Source organism: Channa argus, chromosome 1 (assembly GCF_033026475.1).
Source record: "Channa argus isolate prfri chromosome 1, Channa argus male v1.0, whole genome shotgun sequence".
Classification (NCBI taxonomy): domain Eukaryota; kingdom Metazoa; phylum Chordata; class Actinopteri; order Anabantiformes; family Channidae; genus Channa; species Channa argus.
The window spans coordinates 5,583,630-5,599,602 of NC_090197.1; the positions used below are offsets into that span (position 1 = coordinate 5,583,630).

The 15,973-nt window shown below is 43.5% G+C and overlaps 1 protein-coding gene across 8 annotated transcripts in view; it reads right to left on the minus strand.

Annotated features, from left to right (window-relative positions):
* The window catches only part of LOC137136787 (protein FAM131B-like), a 44,636-nt gene extending 29,107 nt beyond the window's left edge, over positions 1-15,529 (minus strand). For 6 of the 8 annotated variants that reach the window (XM_067522842.1, XM_067522607.1, XM_067522916.1 and 3 more), the window contains exon 1: positions 15,272-15,528. In XM_067522842.1, the coding sequence (XP_067378943.1) occupies positions 15,272-15,299 (28 nt within the window). In that variant the 5' untranslated portion in view covers positions 15,300-15,528. Of the gene's footprint in view, positions 1-15,271 lie in introns of all 8 variants that reach the window. The other 2 variants (XR_010915684.1, XM_067522984.1) reach the window with 2 other exon arrangements.
* Positions 15,530-15,973: the final 444 nt, after the last annotated feature.

Here is a 15,973-nt window from a genome sequence, read left to right on the forward strand (position 1 = left end):
TGTACTGCTGGGAAAGTCAAATAAAGCAAGATAGAAAAAGAGAGAAAATGGAAGGAACGGCTGTTATGTAGTGTGAGTAAAACCCAATTTCACCCGATGATTAGTGCTGGTAAAGTTATGTCAACATTGCATTTGTTGGTAATTTATCTAATTTGCGCATTTATTACTTTGCAATGCAAGAGAAGATAAAGGCAACAGCAGTACAAGATGAGGATTCATCAATGCAGCGACAGCCTATATAGAAAAACGTGAAATGATCCACCCGTGGTGACACCCTCAGCAGCATCCTGTAAAGTAACCACAGCTGTTCGCACTCACACTTGTTAGTGCAAACAGCTAGCAGGATCACTCAGCTGCCATTTGATGGTCATTTACCCAGAGTTCCCTGCAGTACCTGGAGGAAATGTGCCCGTGCTCTCATTACTGTCAGTCAGTGTCAGAGAACCTAATGACCGATTTACACTTTAACTCCGGACGACTTTCCTTCATCGTTAGTGTTTCAGAAACAGTCTGTCGTGCTCGTGTTAATTTGATCATTGCTCTGTGCACTTAACTGCACTGAAGTCTCCCCTCGTTGAAACCATTTCTCTTTTCTGTCACTGCAGTTTCAGGAGTTGCCCTTCCTCCCTGTGTTTGGTTATCGCTACCGATTGTAATGCTCTGTTCCCTTAAGCTCACAATATCAGCAGGGCCACGGGGATCTGAGAGGGTGCACATGTATTCCATTTATCATCTGCTCATGTGTGCAGGGGGCTGACAAACGTGTCAACACCTCCTTGTATGCAGACATCAGCACAAACAGGACCACTTGATGGAGTCATGTGTCTGGTGTTGCTGTCCCAAATGCTGAAGCTATAGTGTTTCGGTACTAATGGTCAGTGAACATTTATACTTTTTCATAATCGGTTTACCAGCTGTTTTTTTTTTTTCGTTTTTCTCTTTTCATTTAATACATGCAACAATAACAGAACTAAAATTTTATGCAATGTCTAAAAATGCTTGTTTATTTCACTTATGAGTTCAGAAGATATTCGCTTAACTGTGACATGCACAACAACTTCTACAGTTAAACCACATTAGGCACTTTTAATTCAAAACAAACTGTCCAACTCTCATTATCTGTTGATAGTCAGACTTATGGCTTTACTACCATGACAATTCGAGGAAAAGACAGATGGGAAAGATATTTTCTACTTGCTAATTAATCTAAACCAGAGTTTGGTTATAAATCAGTGTTTTCTTGAAACCGCAGTGTAATGTTTACTTGTTGGACTGTGAAACACACAGTTTAGAGCCACTGAGGTTTGGTACAGTACGTGTGAGGCCACTGACCTTTGTAGAAAAGGAACATTTCCGTTTGTGCGGCCAAAGTCTCTGCAGCTAGTTGAAGGAAATCAGGCGACCAGCATATATATTAAAAATGTCTTCTTTTTCATAGACTCAGATGACATTTTTTAAAACAGCCATATATTCCAATAATACAATTCATCCCCGAAAACATTAATACTAAATAAGTTAGTATCTAAATGCAGCCAGTCTTCACTTCTTACACCACATAATGTAATTGAAAAGGGACAGGTTGAGTTTCCATTGTAGCGTTTCCAACCATGCAGAAAACCTGCACAGTTGCTGGGCTTAAAAAATAAAAAATCTCTGCTATATTTTCCTCGGGCTATTCTCATGCAGTCAGAAGATTACAAGGCCATCATCGGTGTCGTCTGTCTAATCTGTTTGGCGAGAAAGCAGAAGGTCTCAGGGAAATCAATCTAAGCCAAGAAAATATGACAGAAAAGTGCTGCCTGCCAAATGTCCTGCACATTTCATTTAGCCAAGAACAGACTTTCTAACTAAAATCCGCTACTTTTGGCAGCGTTTGTGTTGTTTTCTTCTTCACTTTAAAAACAAGAAAATATACTGGAGGATTTCTGTGAAAGAGGAAGAGATTAAAACTGTTTAATTTAAATCTGTCTTCAACCCTCAAAAGAAAACATATTTATGAATAACTATGTCTATCAACATTACAGATTAGGAGCTACAGTAGAAAAGAGGATCTCATCTGTACCTGCTGCAAATTCAGCCTTTGAGCAGAGAAAATATTTGTTGTTATTGTCATTATTTATTCATCTGTTCTAAATCTACAACGCCTCTCCAGTGGTAGAGTGCAAAGGCAGAATCTTAATCCCATCCACCAAAAGAGCCAGTTTTGGTCAAAGCGTTGGCATATTAATGAATCACAGAAGCCTAATATTGTGACTGGTCCGTTGGGAAATCATGTAGATTTCTTTAACGCAAATTTTGTCATATTTGTGCCTAAATCTAAGCAGCACAAGGCCGAGATGAGGCCTCAAGATTGTGCTATCAGTAATCCAAAAGCTAAGACCAAAGAATGTTTGGCATTCTTACTCTATCTGTGTTATAATCAATCATCTGTATCAATCAAAATGGTTGTTAGCCACTTGATGAGGGTGCGTACGACATAAACATAGGATATTAGTACAAAAATGTACAATGTAATTAGTCTGGCAACCAACAATCAAACATGTTTTTGTTAGCATTTGGTGCTACCTGTGTGCAAAATGCCAAGTACAGCTTGATGTCAGCATATTATGTAGGAGAAGAATTTAACAAGCCTGGCGAGACTTATGTAAAAAGCCAGGAGAGTAGGTTACAAGAGATTCAAGAAGTTGAGGCATTTAAAGAACTGCCTTGCTTTAACTGCTCCATGAGGAACTAATACGGCCGCAATACTGCATCGCAGGGTTGTAGGTGGGAGAAAGGAAGCATGTGAATAAGAAGGAAGGGAAGTGGAGAGAGAGCAGTGAAACAGCAAGCGCTATATCAATGAGGGAAGGAACAGGAGAAATAGAAATAGAAAATGATAAATTAAAAAAAAAAACAGCAAAAGATGGTGGAGGAAGATTGAAGGAAATGTAGGGTTGGGATTTACAGGAAGCATCAGGATAAAAAGGAGGGAAGGGAGGCAGGGAGAGGACAAAAGGGTAAGACAAGGAACATAGAGGTGATCAGATAGGCAGAAAAGAGGAAGCTGCCACAAACAAGCCATCATCCACAACATGCTATACATAGACAGAAATTCACATGCACCTGCACATGTACGCTGACACACACACACACAAATGTCTAAGGAAGGTCGGCATTATGGGACTCTGTGACAATAGGTCCTGACAGGCCTCTCTGGCAAACCCTCGCCTGCCTGCTGCCATTGCCCTGGGCGCTGGGGTGTGTGTTTCTGTGTGTATTTGTGTGTGCGAGGTGACACACGGCCTGTGACGGTGATCTGAAGTGAAGTCTGGAGTCTGACTAACCGCCGAAGCTCTGAACCGACACCAAATACTAAGGGAGTCCTACTTACTATGGCTTGTCGGGGGTAATTCCTTCATCTATCCATTCGTCCATTCTTGTGTCTGACTGTGTGTGTGTGCGTGTCTGCAGCATCTTATCTTGGGTCACCCCAAATTCCTTCTAGCTACTGGAGGTTTCTGCTGGATACTTGATGTTCCTTATATTCCATGATGTTCCTCACTCCTTTCTGTGCCTGTGTTCGACTGTATGCATTCATAAGTAAAACCACTTTTATTTCACATTTTCTTCGAGATTGAGTGTTGAATGACAAACCACAAACTCAGGACCACAAACTGAGCAACATGTTGCTTTCTGTGACAGCTGTTACGGGAAAACCCAGTTCATTTGGATTGTCAGACTGGATGTAGTTACTCTATAAAGAAGCAGATACCTTCCTGTAGGTCGTGGTGGTAAATGTCACCAAGCTACAACTTCGCTATGTGTCCTGTCACCTTTATTGGCTAGAAATAATGTGGACCCTTCTGACCAATCAGAGAAGAGCAACAGTCTTTACAGCCTTTTTTTGTTCCATTAAGCTTTGACAGCATGCTAATGGACAAGAACAGAACTTGAGTGAAAGTAACTTTGGTCTGCAGCTACATCTTGACCCCCACAGGAACTTTGTCTTTACAGCCAGAGACTAACGTGTTATTTGCAGGTCAGTCATGGTACTGCTGTGATGGAGCTCACATCGTGCTGCTAATGTGTGTAAGTATGGGAAACCCCGATGTGTGCGCTGGCTTCCAGTTTTAGCTTGATTTTACCTTTTACTTTGAGATTCAGTAACGACGTTTTCACACCTCGGGGACAAAATGCAGTCTCACAACATTCATTGTTAGAGTTTGATGTGTGAGCCCTCTGTTCAGCCGTCCTCCAAACTCTATTTCTTTTCCTGAAACTCTGAAAAAGCTCCATCCAGCCAAGCAGCTTAAGAAGACTCCATGCTGATGACTGGGCAATTCTGGGGGATTTCTTCTAAACAAAAACTGCCTCCCAGTGTGGATTAGTGTACTGTCGGTGATGTGTGTCCAACTTTGTGGAAATGCTTTAAATAAGACCCTCCTTCCTGTTTTACCATGGCAGTGCCCCTGTGCCCAAAGCCAGCTCATTAAAACAAATCCCGGTGTGATGCCGAATGCTCGTAGGAGAAATTGCCTGCAGTCAGGTTCCCAAATCTGGTGGACAGACTGAAACAAGCAGGAGATTTCTCCTTGTTCCTCAATTGGTCTGGGCTGTCTAGTTTGCCTAAAGAAGTTTCATGACAATTAAAAATCTCTCAAGCTCCCTCCCCTCTCTCTCTCTCTCTCTGCCCATTAGATTAGCGATGCTCATGGCCACCTGTCAATCAAATTATTGACTAGTTGCTGCCGTGTTTGTGTGTGTGTCACCCTTCGACTCAAGAGCAAAATCTCACAATCCATCTGGAAGTGTCATGTGCACGTGTGTATGTGTCTTTGTCTACACACACCACTTAGTTGCAAGCGCCCATCAATCGGTCTGTCAGCAGAGGTAACACAGTCAATATTTAGGAGGTGGGGAGGGAGCGCGGCTTTGCAACGTAAGGCGATACCTCAAACACACCTGACAGAGAACAACAGACATAATTGCTAATCAGTTGAATGCAGGTTTTAGACGAAAATGAATAAATCTGGCAGAGAATATCAAGTCTTTGGCGGCAGCGTGAATTGTGCAATTACAGATTGTGTGGGTTAATGGCATTTTTTTTTTTTATGTATCATGGGCAAGATTGAAATTTTTGCCATTGTCAGCAAATCCAGGAAAAGAATTAAAAGCAATTCATTGTTTCCAGTTGCTCCTTAATGAGTTTGTTGGCGTAAGTATAAATGCGCTTGCACTAAAAACCATGGTGACACAGCAAAGACGCCTGTTTGTTGTATTTGAGTGAACAACATAAGATATAGAGGAGCTCAGACAGTTTTTACAGATTCCGAATTCTGGCCCGTACAGTACGTGGAGGCACTGGCAGCGCAGAGGTCGTTTGATGCCGTGTTAGACAGGAAAGCATGGCATGTGTGAGCCAAAGTCTTGGGTGACCTTTGCATTTGTGGCCACACTGGGCACGTCTTCACTTTCACAAGGAGCACAGAGAGGACTGCTGACGACTCTACGGGTAGAGATTGATCATGAAACACACACAACACGCAGAATGTGCCTAGTGCACTTCAGTTTGGAGACTCTGGGGAACAGTTTGTGTGCATACCCCAAACATTTGACTTGATGCTTAAAAAAATGCTTTAAAGTCACATGATCGACAGCTAAAATCAATAAAACCGGTTGTGTGTTGAAACTGTGCAGACACTGCATCAAACTAAATCAGGCACATACTTGTGGAAACAGACACGGCATGTATCATTTGGCCCTGTTTATCCAAAGCCTGATAAAGGTGAAGTGAAGCTGTGGACAAACCAACGATGATTTCTTTATACTTGGGCCTGGATCTGATTCATATCCAGCCTCTGACAATGGGACTGTTGTCAGAGCAGTGACGTCAGAAGTCCTGTGGGTTTTTTGTGTCTCATTTCTGTGCCTGTGTTCATGTTGCCTGTCGTCATCAGTCAGTGTCTGAGCCTCAGAGGCCAGTAAAACTAAAAACAGAAGATCAACAGCAGATGGAGGTGAATAGAGAGATGAGGAAGTTTTGAACAATCCCACACACATGCCAAAACATTGGACCCCTAAAAGTGTGTGATCTTATTTATGAGAATAGTCTCTTATCAATTTGTGTATTTAACTGTTTGGTGTTCAATAAAAATGGAAACAACTGCATCCATATACAGCTCACACAAGAGTTTCCGTGGACGAAACCACGTTTAAAAAAGAGGATATTGAGACATCCGGTAAACCTCCAAAAAACACAGCCCTAAACCTCGTTGTCAGACGCAATAAGTGGAAAGAATAGACCAGACTCTATGACACAGACACTCTGTGCTATCAAACTATGTAGAGCCAACAGATAAGTTTTAGTGCTTGTCTTGATAAATGGTTTTATAAGGACAGCCTGTGCTGGGACAGACTCCAGCCCTCCCCACGTGCCCTTGGAGAGGCTAAGTGGGCTAAGAAAATTAATTAATTAAGAATCGTGTGGGGATAGATTCAGCAGCCAAAGCTTACAAAAGAGCCAAAATGGGAACCGTCATTTTCCTCCCCCGTTTCTGTGCGTAAGTCTTGTGTAAATATAAGAATGCGTATGTAAATACACTCATGTTTCGAGCGCGTGTCGCTAACTTGCTGCAACAAAGGGCGATGTTGCATCCAAGTGTACTTAGAGCCTAATGAAAAAAGCAATCAATGCAACACTTTCCTTATCGTGTGAATAAAGACCTAAAGAAACCCACCACGAAGGGGCCATTTATAAATAGCGAAGTTGTCTAGTGCAGCTTTTAGCCACATTGGCAACATCTAAAATGCATTCGGTATGGAAGCTTTATCCTTTCATGTTGAGAACGTAGAGCAGGGAGCAGCTCGCACAGCCACTGGGATGCACGTTTCTAAGGGAAAGTGGCAAATGAAAGGAAAAGACAAACCTGAATGAGGCATCACCTCCTTATTCCATTACTGGCCTGGATCGAGTTGTCTAAAAATAAAACCAGTAGGACTCCGATCCCGTTGCATTCACAGATGACCGCACAGGCCCGGTGTCACATCAGATGAGACGCGCATCATCCAACCTGTGTTTATGTGTGTGGAAATCGAGCTGCTGTCTGTCAAACTGCGAGTCTGTTCTTTTTGGTTTTTCTTATTCGGGGAAGGGGGGGGGGGGGGGGGGGGGGGGGGTTTCCTGTCAACTGAAACACAAAAGCAACAAAACAAGCACTACACCCACAGACTGATGAATCAGATTTCGTCTCAGGTAACACAAACCTCCGTGAAATGTGTAGATTTCAGAGGTGACAGAAAATCTCTACAGCTCATCATCAACAAAGAAACGGGAGCGTGCGTGTTTACAGACTGTGTCACGGGATCTGTTTGTCTAATACAACTTTCAGCAGTATGAGCATGTTGAGTGGGTGCACGTGAAGCACAACTAACCTTAGTAACACTGCAATATCACAGTTGGTTTGAGCCATCCACTACTATATAATGAAGCTGTTAATTAGGGGCTTTAGGGCTGAAACGTGAGACAAAAATCTCAATTCTTTCTCTCAGTCACACGCAGGCTTTCTTGGTAAAATAGGAAAATCATCCAAATAAATAGCACTTTTATGAGGCGCCGCAATGGCATACGATCAAAAACAAGTAAAACCTGAGATATCACTGCAGTGAGACAGTCATAGTGTCTCTCTCTCTTAGTAAACTTCCAAATAGCACAAACAGCCAGTGTGTTGACTGCACAGGCGTTTGCTGTAAGCCAGCTGGCAATGTACACAATGACTGTGTGTGTGTGTGTGTGTGTGTTGTGTCTCAGCAAGGTTGCCGACTGTCACGCTTTTGGATGCTGTCTTGTGTGCTGCTGCCAAACAGGAAGGAAAGACGAAGACACCCGTTTTCGGGTTATATCATATCTCTGAGCTCCAGCTCCAACATTGGTCCATAATCAGAAAAAAAATAAATAAAAAGCAGCTAGTTGGCAAAGGTATGCGCACGCACACACTCGACCTTCACCCACAACACACACCTTTCATGTACTATTTTACAAATGGAAACCATTTCAATGCTTACAGTCATGTGTGAAAGTCACCCCCCCCTCCCTTTTTTTTTTAAATCCTGCCAGTTAGTTACTGCCTTTCTCTGCTGTTTGCTGTTGCAGCGCCAGGGGACCAAAACAGTCATTTGTTATAAAAACAAAATGCTTCTATGAAACTGAATAGTATTTCATGAGTTCATCGTTCGGTGCATTTCCCCGATTGTTACCATCGTTACTACAGCTTTGAGTAGACGTAGTACAAAAATAATTTTTACTGCAGTAGATGGGGTTTTGGGCAAATCATGAAATGTCGGTTGCCTATGTTGAATTTTCAATATGCATGTTTGGGAGGCAATAAAGTATTCTGAGGCAATCAGCAGTGGGGGGGTGCAGAGTTAGCTCACAAACAAGCAGAGCAGGGGTCCTAGAAGAGCAGGCTTGAGAATCACTGGCTTAATGCACTAAATGAGAGTTAGTGCCACAGAGATTCGCTCCACCCTAAGCTGATAAGTGAGTGAATTTACGGCCTTGCGTGTTTTATGAACCTGGTACTATTTTTCAAAACACAAACAGATGTTTCTGTGTCCTCATACGATCATGACCAACATCTGCCATCCTGTTTTGCGGCGCCGAACTGCGGCCGCACCTCACTTTGTCACCACAATTATCGTAAACAGGAGAGTAGCAGCAGCAATGATGAACACACGCAGCCTCGAACAGCCTCCATGCCACTGTGCCTATTGACAGCCAGGTTGAAATTGGAAGGAGATCTGCGGGAGTGAAAACAGATGCCGGATGATATTCTTGCAGGACAAAAACACAGCTCAGGCTTCCAGAGTCGCTGATAACAGCAGATGCTGGATCGAGTCGAAGGCTGATGGAAGAATCACATGTTCACGTCTTTATTCCCTTTCTAGGAGGAGAAAGGAGAAGCCAACCAGTCTCCTTTTGACTTCTTTTCAGTTCAAATGGCATCAAGGCATTGTCTCCTATTTGACAGCCCTCAGAAGCACATCCCTGTCTCTTCGTTGAGGCTTGACGTGATCAGCCATCACCAGCTCCCATTTGAAATTATACAAATATGCTTGAAGCGAGAGCTGCAAATTATAGCCATCAGCATCTCACGTCGTCCTCAGTGGTCATGTGATGCAACTGAACCATCTCCGTGACAACCAAGCAAACTTCATCCTGGCTGGGATAGGTTCCATTCCCCCACCCTAGGACTGATGAACATTGGAGCTAACGCGCCAACACACACACTGCACTGTAGCTTCTGCTGGCTGTTAGCTCTGACTCTGCCCATCGTACACTAAGTGGAGGTCAGTCAAGTCTTGGTTGTTGCTCACTCATCTGTTGTATTTTTTAAAATAAGCTACAAGACACCTTCTGGGTATGTAGTTTGGGTCCTACCCTCATGCAAAGAGCACGCATTTGTGTCTTGACCAGGGTCTCGACCTAATTCATACACAAATGTTGGAAAGCTTTTCTCTCACAAGAATGAAAGAAGCCAAACCTTTGATGAACTATGTTTAATAAAATGAGCCGTTTTTGTCGCACAACCGTGCATACGATTCTCCGCCGTGGAAGAGAATTGAAGCAGATCCTGGTGTTTCAAATCCTGACGCTTTAGTCACAGTCACATTCTGCTGCCTTACAGTTAAATGTTTATTCTCAACGGAAAATAGTCTTATGTCTTCTCCCTCACTCTGTATATTACAAGGAAGACTCGCAGTCAAACACAGACACGTGATTGCTGCCTCTTTTGAAGAAGAGCTCGGCGACCGCAGAAGTCGTCGCGTCTACATCCCCGAGTGGAAAGTGTGGAGATGGAGATGCAGATGCAGCCGTTGGCCTGACAGCCTTTCTGTGCGACTGTCCCGCTGTCTGAGTGATGACTGCTGAACATGAGCTCTGCTGTGACTGGAGGATAATTGGGTACAGTGGCAGGTGGTGGTGCATTGGTTAAAAAGACACTCCACATGAAATGCACTGCTGAGGGAACCGATACGGCGCTGCAGACCGAACCACAATGATCCTGCAGAATCCCTGAGGTGGTGGAAGGAACTAGAATATGAAACATGTCTTATTGCTAATTCACTGTGTTCTTTGTCACGGATCACCCACAAGACCTATTTTCCTCGCACAAAGTCAGCGGTGGGATGTGAACGAAGGATAGAGCTGTTGACCCATATTTACTGTAACATTTCCCCTCCCCTCCCTTTTCCCTCAGTCTCTCATTGACCTCCCTCTTTTACCCCCGATCTATTTTTAGCAGCCGCTTTCACTCAGACCTAACGTAAGAATAGATGTTCTTGCAGTAAAACGCAGCAGGAAATGTTCTACAGGCAATAGGTTCGAGGGACGGGGACGGGGACGGGGGGGGGGGGTTCATCCCATCAGCCTGACCGATTTAGCGAGGCCTGTCATACTTTTCAAAGATACTCAGTCTCCTTATTCTTGTTCAACCCTTTGATCTGATTTTTAGGGGCGTTCTTGTGCTTTTACTCTAAGCAGCTCTTTTATTAGCACATAAACCAGTTTATTTTGGTAAAACACTTTGATCCTAAGCCTCTTACTAAAGACCACAAAGTTTGGTCTTGACTCTCCTTCTTCCTCATTGATTTGTTTTCGTATAGTGTTTCACACACAGTGCTTTGATGGACTGATCTGCTTTTTTATTTACCAAAATGCTAGTTGCACTTGTTGCTCTACTTCATCGGGTTTTTAGAATTTTTGTACAAAAAAACCCCACAATTTCTTTTAGAAAATCAGCAAACTCAGGTATTTCGGGGCAAAACAATCTTTGAAATCCAGAAGGGGCTGATTTTGCTTTTGTATTTAATGGTACTTGATTTTTTTTAATTAAGTACCATCAGTAACATTCAGTTTAACATTATACCTCGAAGGGCTCACATTTGTTGTAATGGTATGAATTTACTTATTGATAGTTATTGATTCAAAAAAGAAATTACAAGCAGGATTGATTGTGAATACATTTAGAATAATATCCCTTTATCCCTTTTTCTACACGATTCTTTATATAAAGACATTTCCAAAAATGGTCTCAAACAGCAAACTTGTAAATAGTTTGTTTTCTGGAGAATTGCTGGTTCATTGCACTGGAGGAAGAAAAGATTTTCAACTTGCCTTTGCACTACTGGCTCCTCCAGCTTCTTTTAAAGGCAGAAAGTCAACAAAATCCACAATAACAATATTCATGTCAGTGCTTTTTATCCTGAGGAAGTCGTCTTTCCTCGCCTGTCTTTGATGTCACCTCACTAGTATGGGAGTGTGTTTCCCACCACTTCTTCAATGCGCTCATCTTGACAATGCTGCTACTGCGTCCCCGATGAAGGTCACATTAAAACACCCCGTAAATGTTGTTTACGTCTTCGTCTCTGGTGATAAGTGCTTGGTGATGTGGTTTTCTTGCACTGCACACTGAGACAGGGCGGGACTGTGGTGTCTTCTACCTTTGAGTTTCTCTTTCTCTTTCTAATTCCCTCTCATCTTCACGTGCTCAGTGACGGTGACTTTTTTGCCATTTGTGCAAACTCCCCATCTCCCAAACACCAAGTTGGAAATGTAAAACACGTATTTCCTGAACTCGCAATCCCAGATATCGTACGGAATTGGAAACAAACTGAAGCACACCGTTATGTTGCACATACTGTAAAAGCAAAGCAAATGTTTTCGGAAATACACTGCATTGTCAGTTTTACCACATTTGGCAGATGTTTCCCAACCTGCATTGTTTGTGCTACTTCACTTCCTTACACAGCACCGCACTTTATTGCTCCGTCTGTCTGAAAATCGAAAGCGTTGCCAAAGGCTCGGTCGACCTCGGCTTGCTCCTCGCGGATGTCTGGAGCACACGCTTCCAAAAATGAGAACCAGGGTGAAATAACATGCTCGGCACATAGGTAGCGTAATATGCTGTCATCTACCTCTGATTCTGCAAATAACGGAGAGAGATGGAAAGGCAGAGAGTCAGACAGAGGAGAGATGTGAGCAGAAAGCTAAGCACAAAGGGGACACACCACCTTATGAAACCCAAAATGACTTTTTTTTTTTTGGCTCTTCACTTCACAAGCCCTCAAAAATCGTCCTTATCATTCCTCCCCGACCACCACATCCATCTCTCCCCTGATCTCACGCTGTCTCTCCCGCCCAGTTCAATGACATTCAAAGGTCACATGTCCTCCCCCCATTATCTATTTGAATCTCCCACCAGCCTCCATTTGTTTTCATAAAAGAACCAAGGAGGCTTTGATGGGCTGTTTAAAACACAGAGGGAGGTGACCAGTCGCTCGTATAATAATTTGTGTTCGCATCATGTTAAGGCGAGACACACACACACACACACAGCCGCATGCTTCAAGTAACGTAAGAAGATCGTACACACTCAGAGGAGTGACCACGTTCCCTCAAACAACCAGAACTTCGCTTTGAAGTGTGTCTTTCGGGACTTTGTCTAATTTAGTGGAGCAGCTTCTGTGGAAATTTTAAAGTGTGTGGTGTTGTTGTTTTTTTTTTATCCCTACAGTTTCAGACCTTGGGTGTGAAGACATTTTGTTTAGGGCCTCATGTTTTTCAATGGCTGTTGAAGTCGATTTTGAATTTGAACTCGTCATTTTTTTGCATGTGGTGGAGGGTAGAAGAGTTTGGGCCATATTTGTGGAAACATTGTGGGGTGTTTCCTATGACAGCTCTTATGTTTGGAAGTGCTACAAATGTGCTGGTCACTGACTTGTGCAAGTAGAGTCTTTAGCCTCTGTCACACATGCACTGGAATCCTGAAATTCTCTGGGCTTTCTCCAGAGTCAGTGTATGTGAGAATGCAAATGTATGAGTGATATGGTCCTGAGATTATCTAGAGTTCCTCCTGCAAGTCCCCTCTTTTTTTTTTTTTTGTAAGAAGCCCAGCTCTGATGTGCCATGAACAAAAGTCTGTTTCTCACAGCCTAATTCTTCCGGCTCATGTAGGCGCTGAGTTTTTCCATATCAGACAAGGACCCAAGCTGATTTCTCCAGACATTGTTTGTAGTTAATATGTGAAAGATGCTTATGAATGTCAATAAAGACACTTTTCCAAAGTTAAACCAGATTGTTGGTAACTACACTAAGAGCAAAAAAATCCGGCCTTAAAGCTGAAATTTTCTCATGCAGTTGTTATTTTTTTAACCAATAACTTTCCCATAAACCCTTGATATCCCTGGTGTGTGTGTGTGTGTGTGTGTGTGTGTGCCAATGACAAAATGCGTGTTAATACTAAAACATCACAGTTCAACAGAAAAATGCGAGTCCCTGAGGGAGTTGAGGGCTGCAGTCATTAACATCAGGACAGCGAGGACTGAATGCTGATGAACATTCACATCACATGTCTTAATGCTCAACACTGAGGCTCCACTGTGGACTAAACTGACACACGTGTGCGTGTAAAACACACACTTACATGCTGACAGAGGTTCCATCATCAGAGAGCCACACATAGGGGGAAAAAAACTGATTTGGTTTCTTCACACTTTTTGATCTGAGTCAATGAAAGATTGGACTGTTCAGCATGTAACAGGAACGCAGCCTCAGGCCGTGATGCTTATACAACCAGAAAGTAGATTTGAAACTGACTTGTGATCCAACTTCAATGGGAGCCATAACTTTGTGCTCAAACAGTCGTTTAACTTTGTTAAAACCGTAATGTTTTACACCAGCTGCAGTAGTGGATGCAGATTTGTCTGAAAATATGGATCATTTACCACAGTTCATACTTTTTTTTTTTTTTAAGATATGAAAGAGATGTATTGATTTTTTTTAATCTAGTGGAACTGAGATTAGAATGGATTTCTTTCTCTTTGGTTATGTATTATTAGCTATTATAAAATAAGAACGACATCTGTCCTGATACAACATTCAACAATTGGAAGCGTGCGGTGCATTTTTTGGCACTTGAATGTAATTCACCAGCCAGCAGCTCCTGCAGACTCAGAACTCTGCTCATCCCTGGCTGGTAAATACACTGCATTTCTATAGAGCATATATCCAGTTTCACACTGGCAGCCAGCTGCACACAGATGTGTGTGTGTGTGTGTGTGTGTGTGTGTGTGTGTGTGTGTGTGATGGGTCTGACTGGGCCGTCACTGCAACGCCCCCAGATGTCGCCTTTGTTTCCTTTGCTTTTCTGGATCGTTAACCTGCCAACTAAAGACATAATGACCAAATTATTATTGAATTCACTTTTGACTTAAGGTTAGCTCTGACTTTAAAGTAAGGGTCGTCTTCGTGCATCAGTTCAACAAACGGTCTCCACAAGTATAGTGTGCAGTGGTGTGTGTGAGTGTGTGTGTGTGTGTGTTTGACTTCTACCACCACTGACTTTCCAGAATGGACCTTAATGTGCAGAGTGTTCAGACTCACACCTGAGTTTACCAGCCGGTTGTGACTCATCCTGCACGAGTCATGCTTCGAGCTTCCTGTTTTTGTGTGTGTGTGCGCGCGTGCGCCCTTGATGTGCACTGCTTGCGTCTTCAATTTATTACGTCGCTGCATGACGCACAGGATAGAAAGACAAGCGGAGAGGATGTGAGAGGTGAAGGAGGAGAAGATGGAAGGAAAGAAGGGTTATGAGGAGAGAGGAGAGGAGAGAGGGGGGAGACGGGAAGGGAGGAGGGCGAGGGGGGAATTTTCTCAGACACCCAGCATGCAATGACCTTAGTTTTATGTCAAGGCGGAGGTCTCCTTCTCTCTCTCTCACTCTCTCTCTCACACACACACACCCTGCCTGGTGTCATCCATGTGGAGACATAAACGTCAAGCCGCATCTTATTCACCCTGCCGTCCGCTGTCTGTTCCGCCTTTTCCCCTCCGCGTCTCCGCTTCCAGCAGCGCACCCGCACACACACTCTTAAAACACGCAAACACACACTGAGCCGCTGTAGTAGCCTCTATAGTAAAGTGTGCCCACGCTACACCCCCTGGAGAGACCCGCTGTGCGACCGAAAGGAGCGAATAAAGGCGCTGCGCCTCCCTGCACGATGGATTTGAAAGTATTCAAAGCGGAGCGGAGGTTCATGTTGCCGGCGCCTCGTTCGCTTCTCTTCTGCCCTTGTTCTTCCAAACATCCCCACACAGCAAAGCCACGAAAACACATTCCACTGTCTTTTGTTTCTCTCCACCCATCCATCCACCCATCCATCCACCCATGCATCCACCCATCCATCCGTCCATCCATCCACATGGCAGACAATAAAAAGCGGTCTGTCTTACTGATGGTCCGGGATCCAATGCAGCCCATGTTGTCTTACAGCGGCTCGTTCAGCTCGGGGAAAATAAAATCCATGCGTACAGCGGGCATTTCTCCTCAGATTTCTGTCTCTCGCTCTACGTTTTCCCCTCTCCTCCTCTTCTTCTCCTCCTTTCTCCTCTCTGTCTCTTCTTCTTCACCGTCCTCCTCTCGTCCGCGCATGAAAAAGACAGAGGGTGTGTGTGCGTATCTTCCGCGTCGCTTCCTCCCTCTCCCTCCCTCTCTCCCTTTCTGCCGTACCGTCCTCACACACTTCTCTCTCTCTCTCTCTCTCTCTCTCCGTCTCGAGTCATTGTCGATGTCGCTCGATCGCACTCCTTGGTTTTCATGTTCTCATCCACCAGACGACACAAACATGCAGGAACACACACTTTGTTTTACAGTGAAGCTTCGGGTGCAGCAGCGTGGACTTACAGTAGCGGTGTGTGTGTGTGTGTGTGTGGCCATAACTAGTTGTGTAATAAAATCTTGTCAGCATGCCTTACTGAATAACTAGAAATAAAAAATATGGATATTTTTACAGCTTTTGAACAGTCCTAAAAACCCTGTATGAACACATGTAACAGAGTCATAAAGTTGACCTGACTCCACTTGTGAAACTGTTAAAATGAATGGATGTTAAAAAAAAAAAACTTACAACATCCATAAAGTCTTAATTTAGTTCA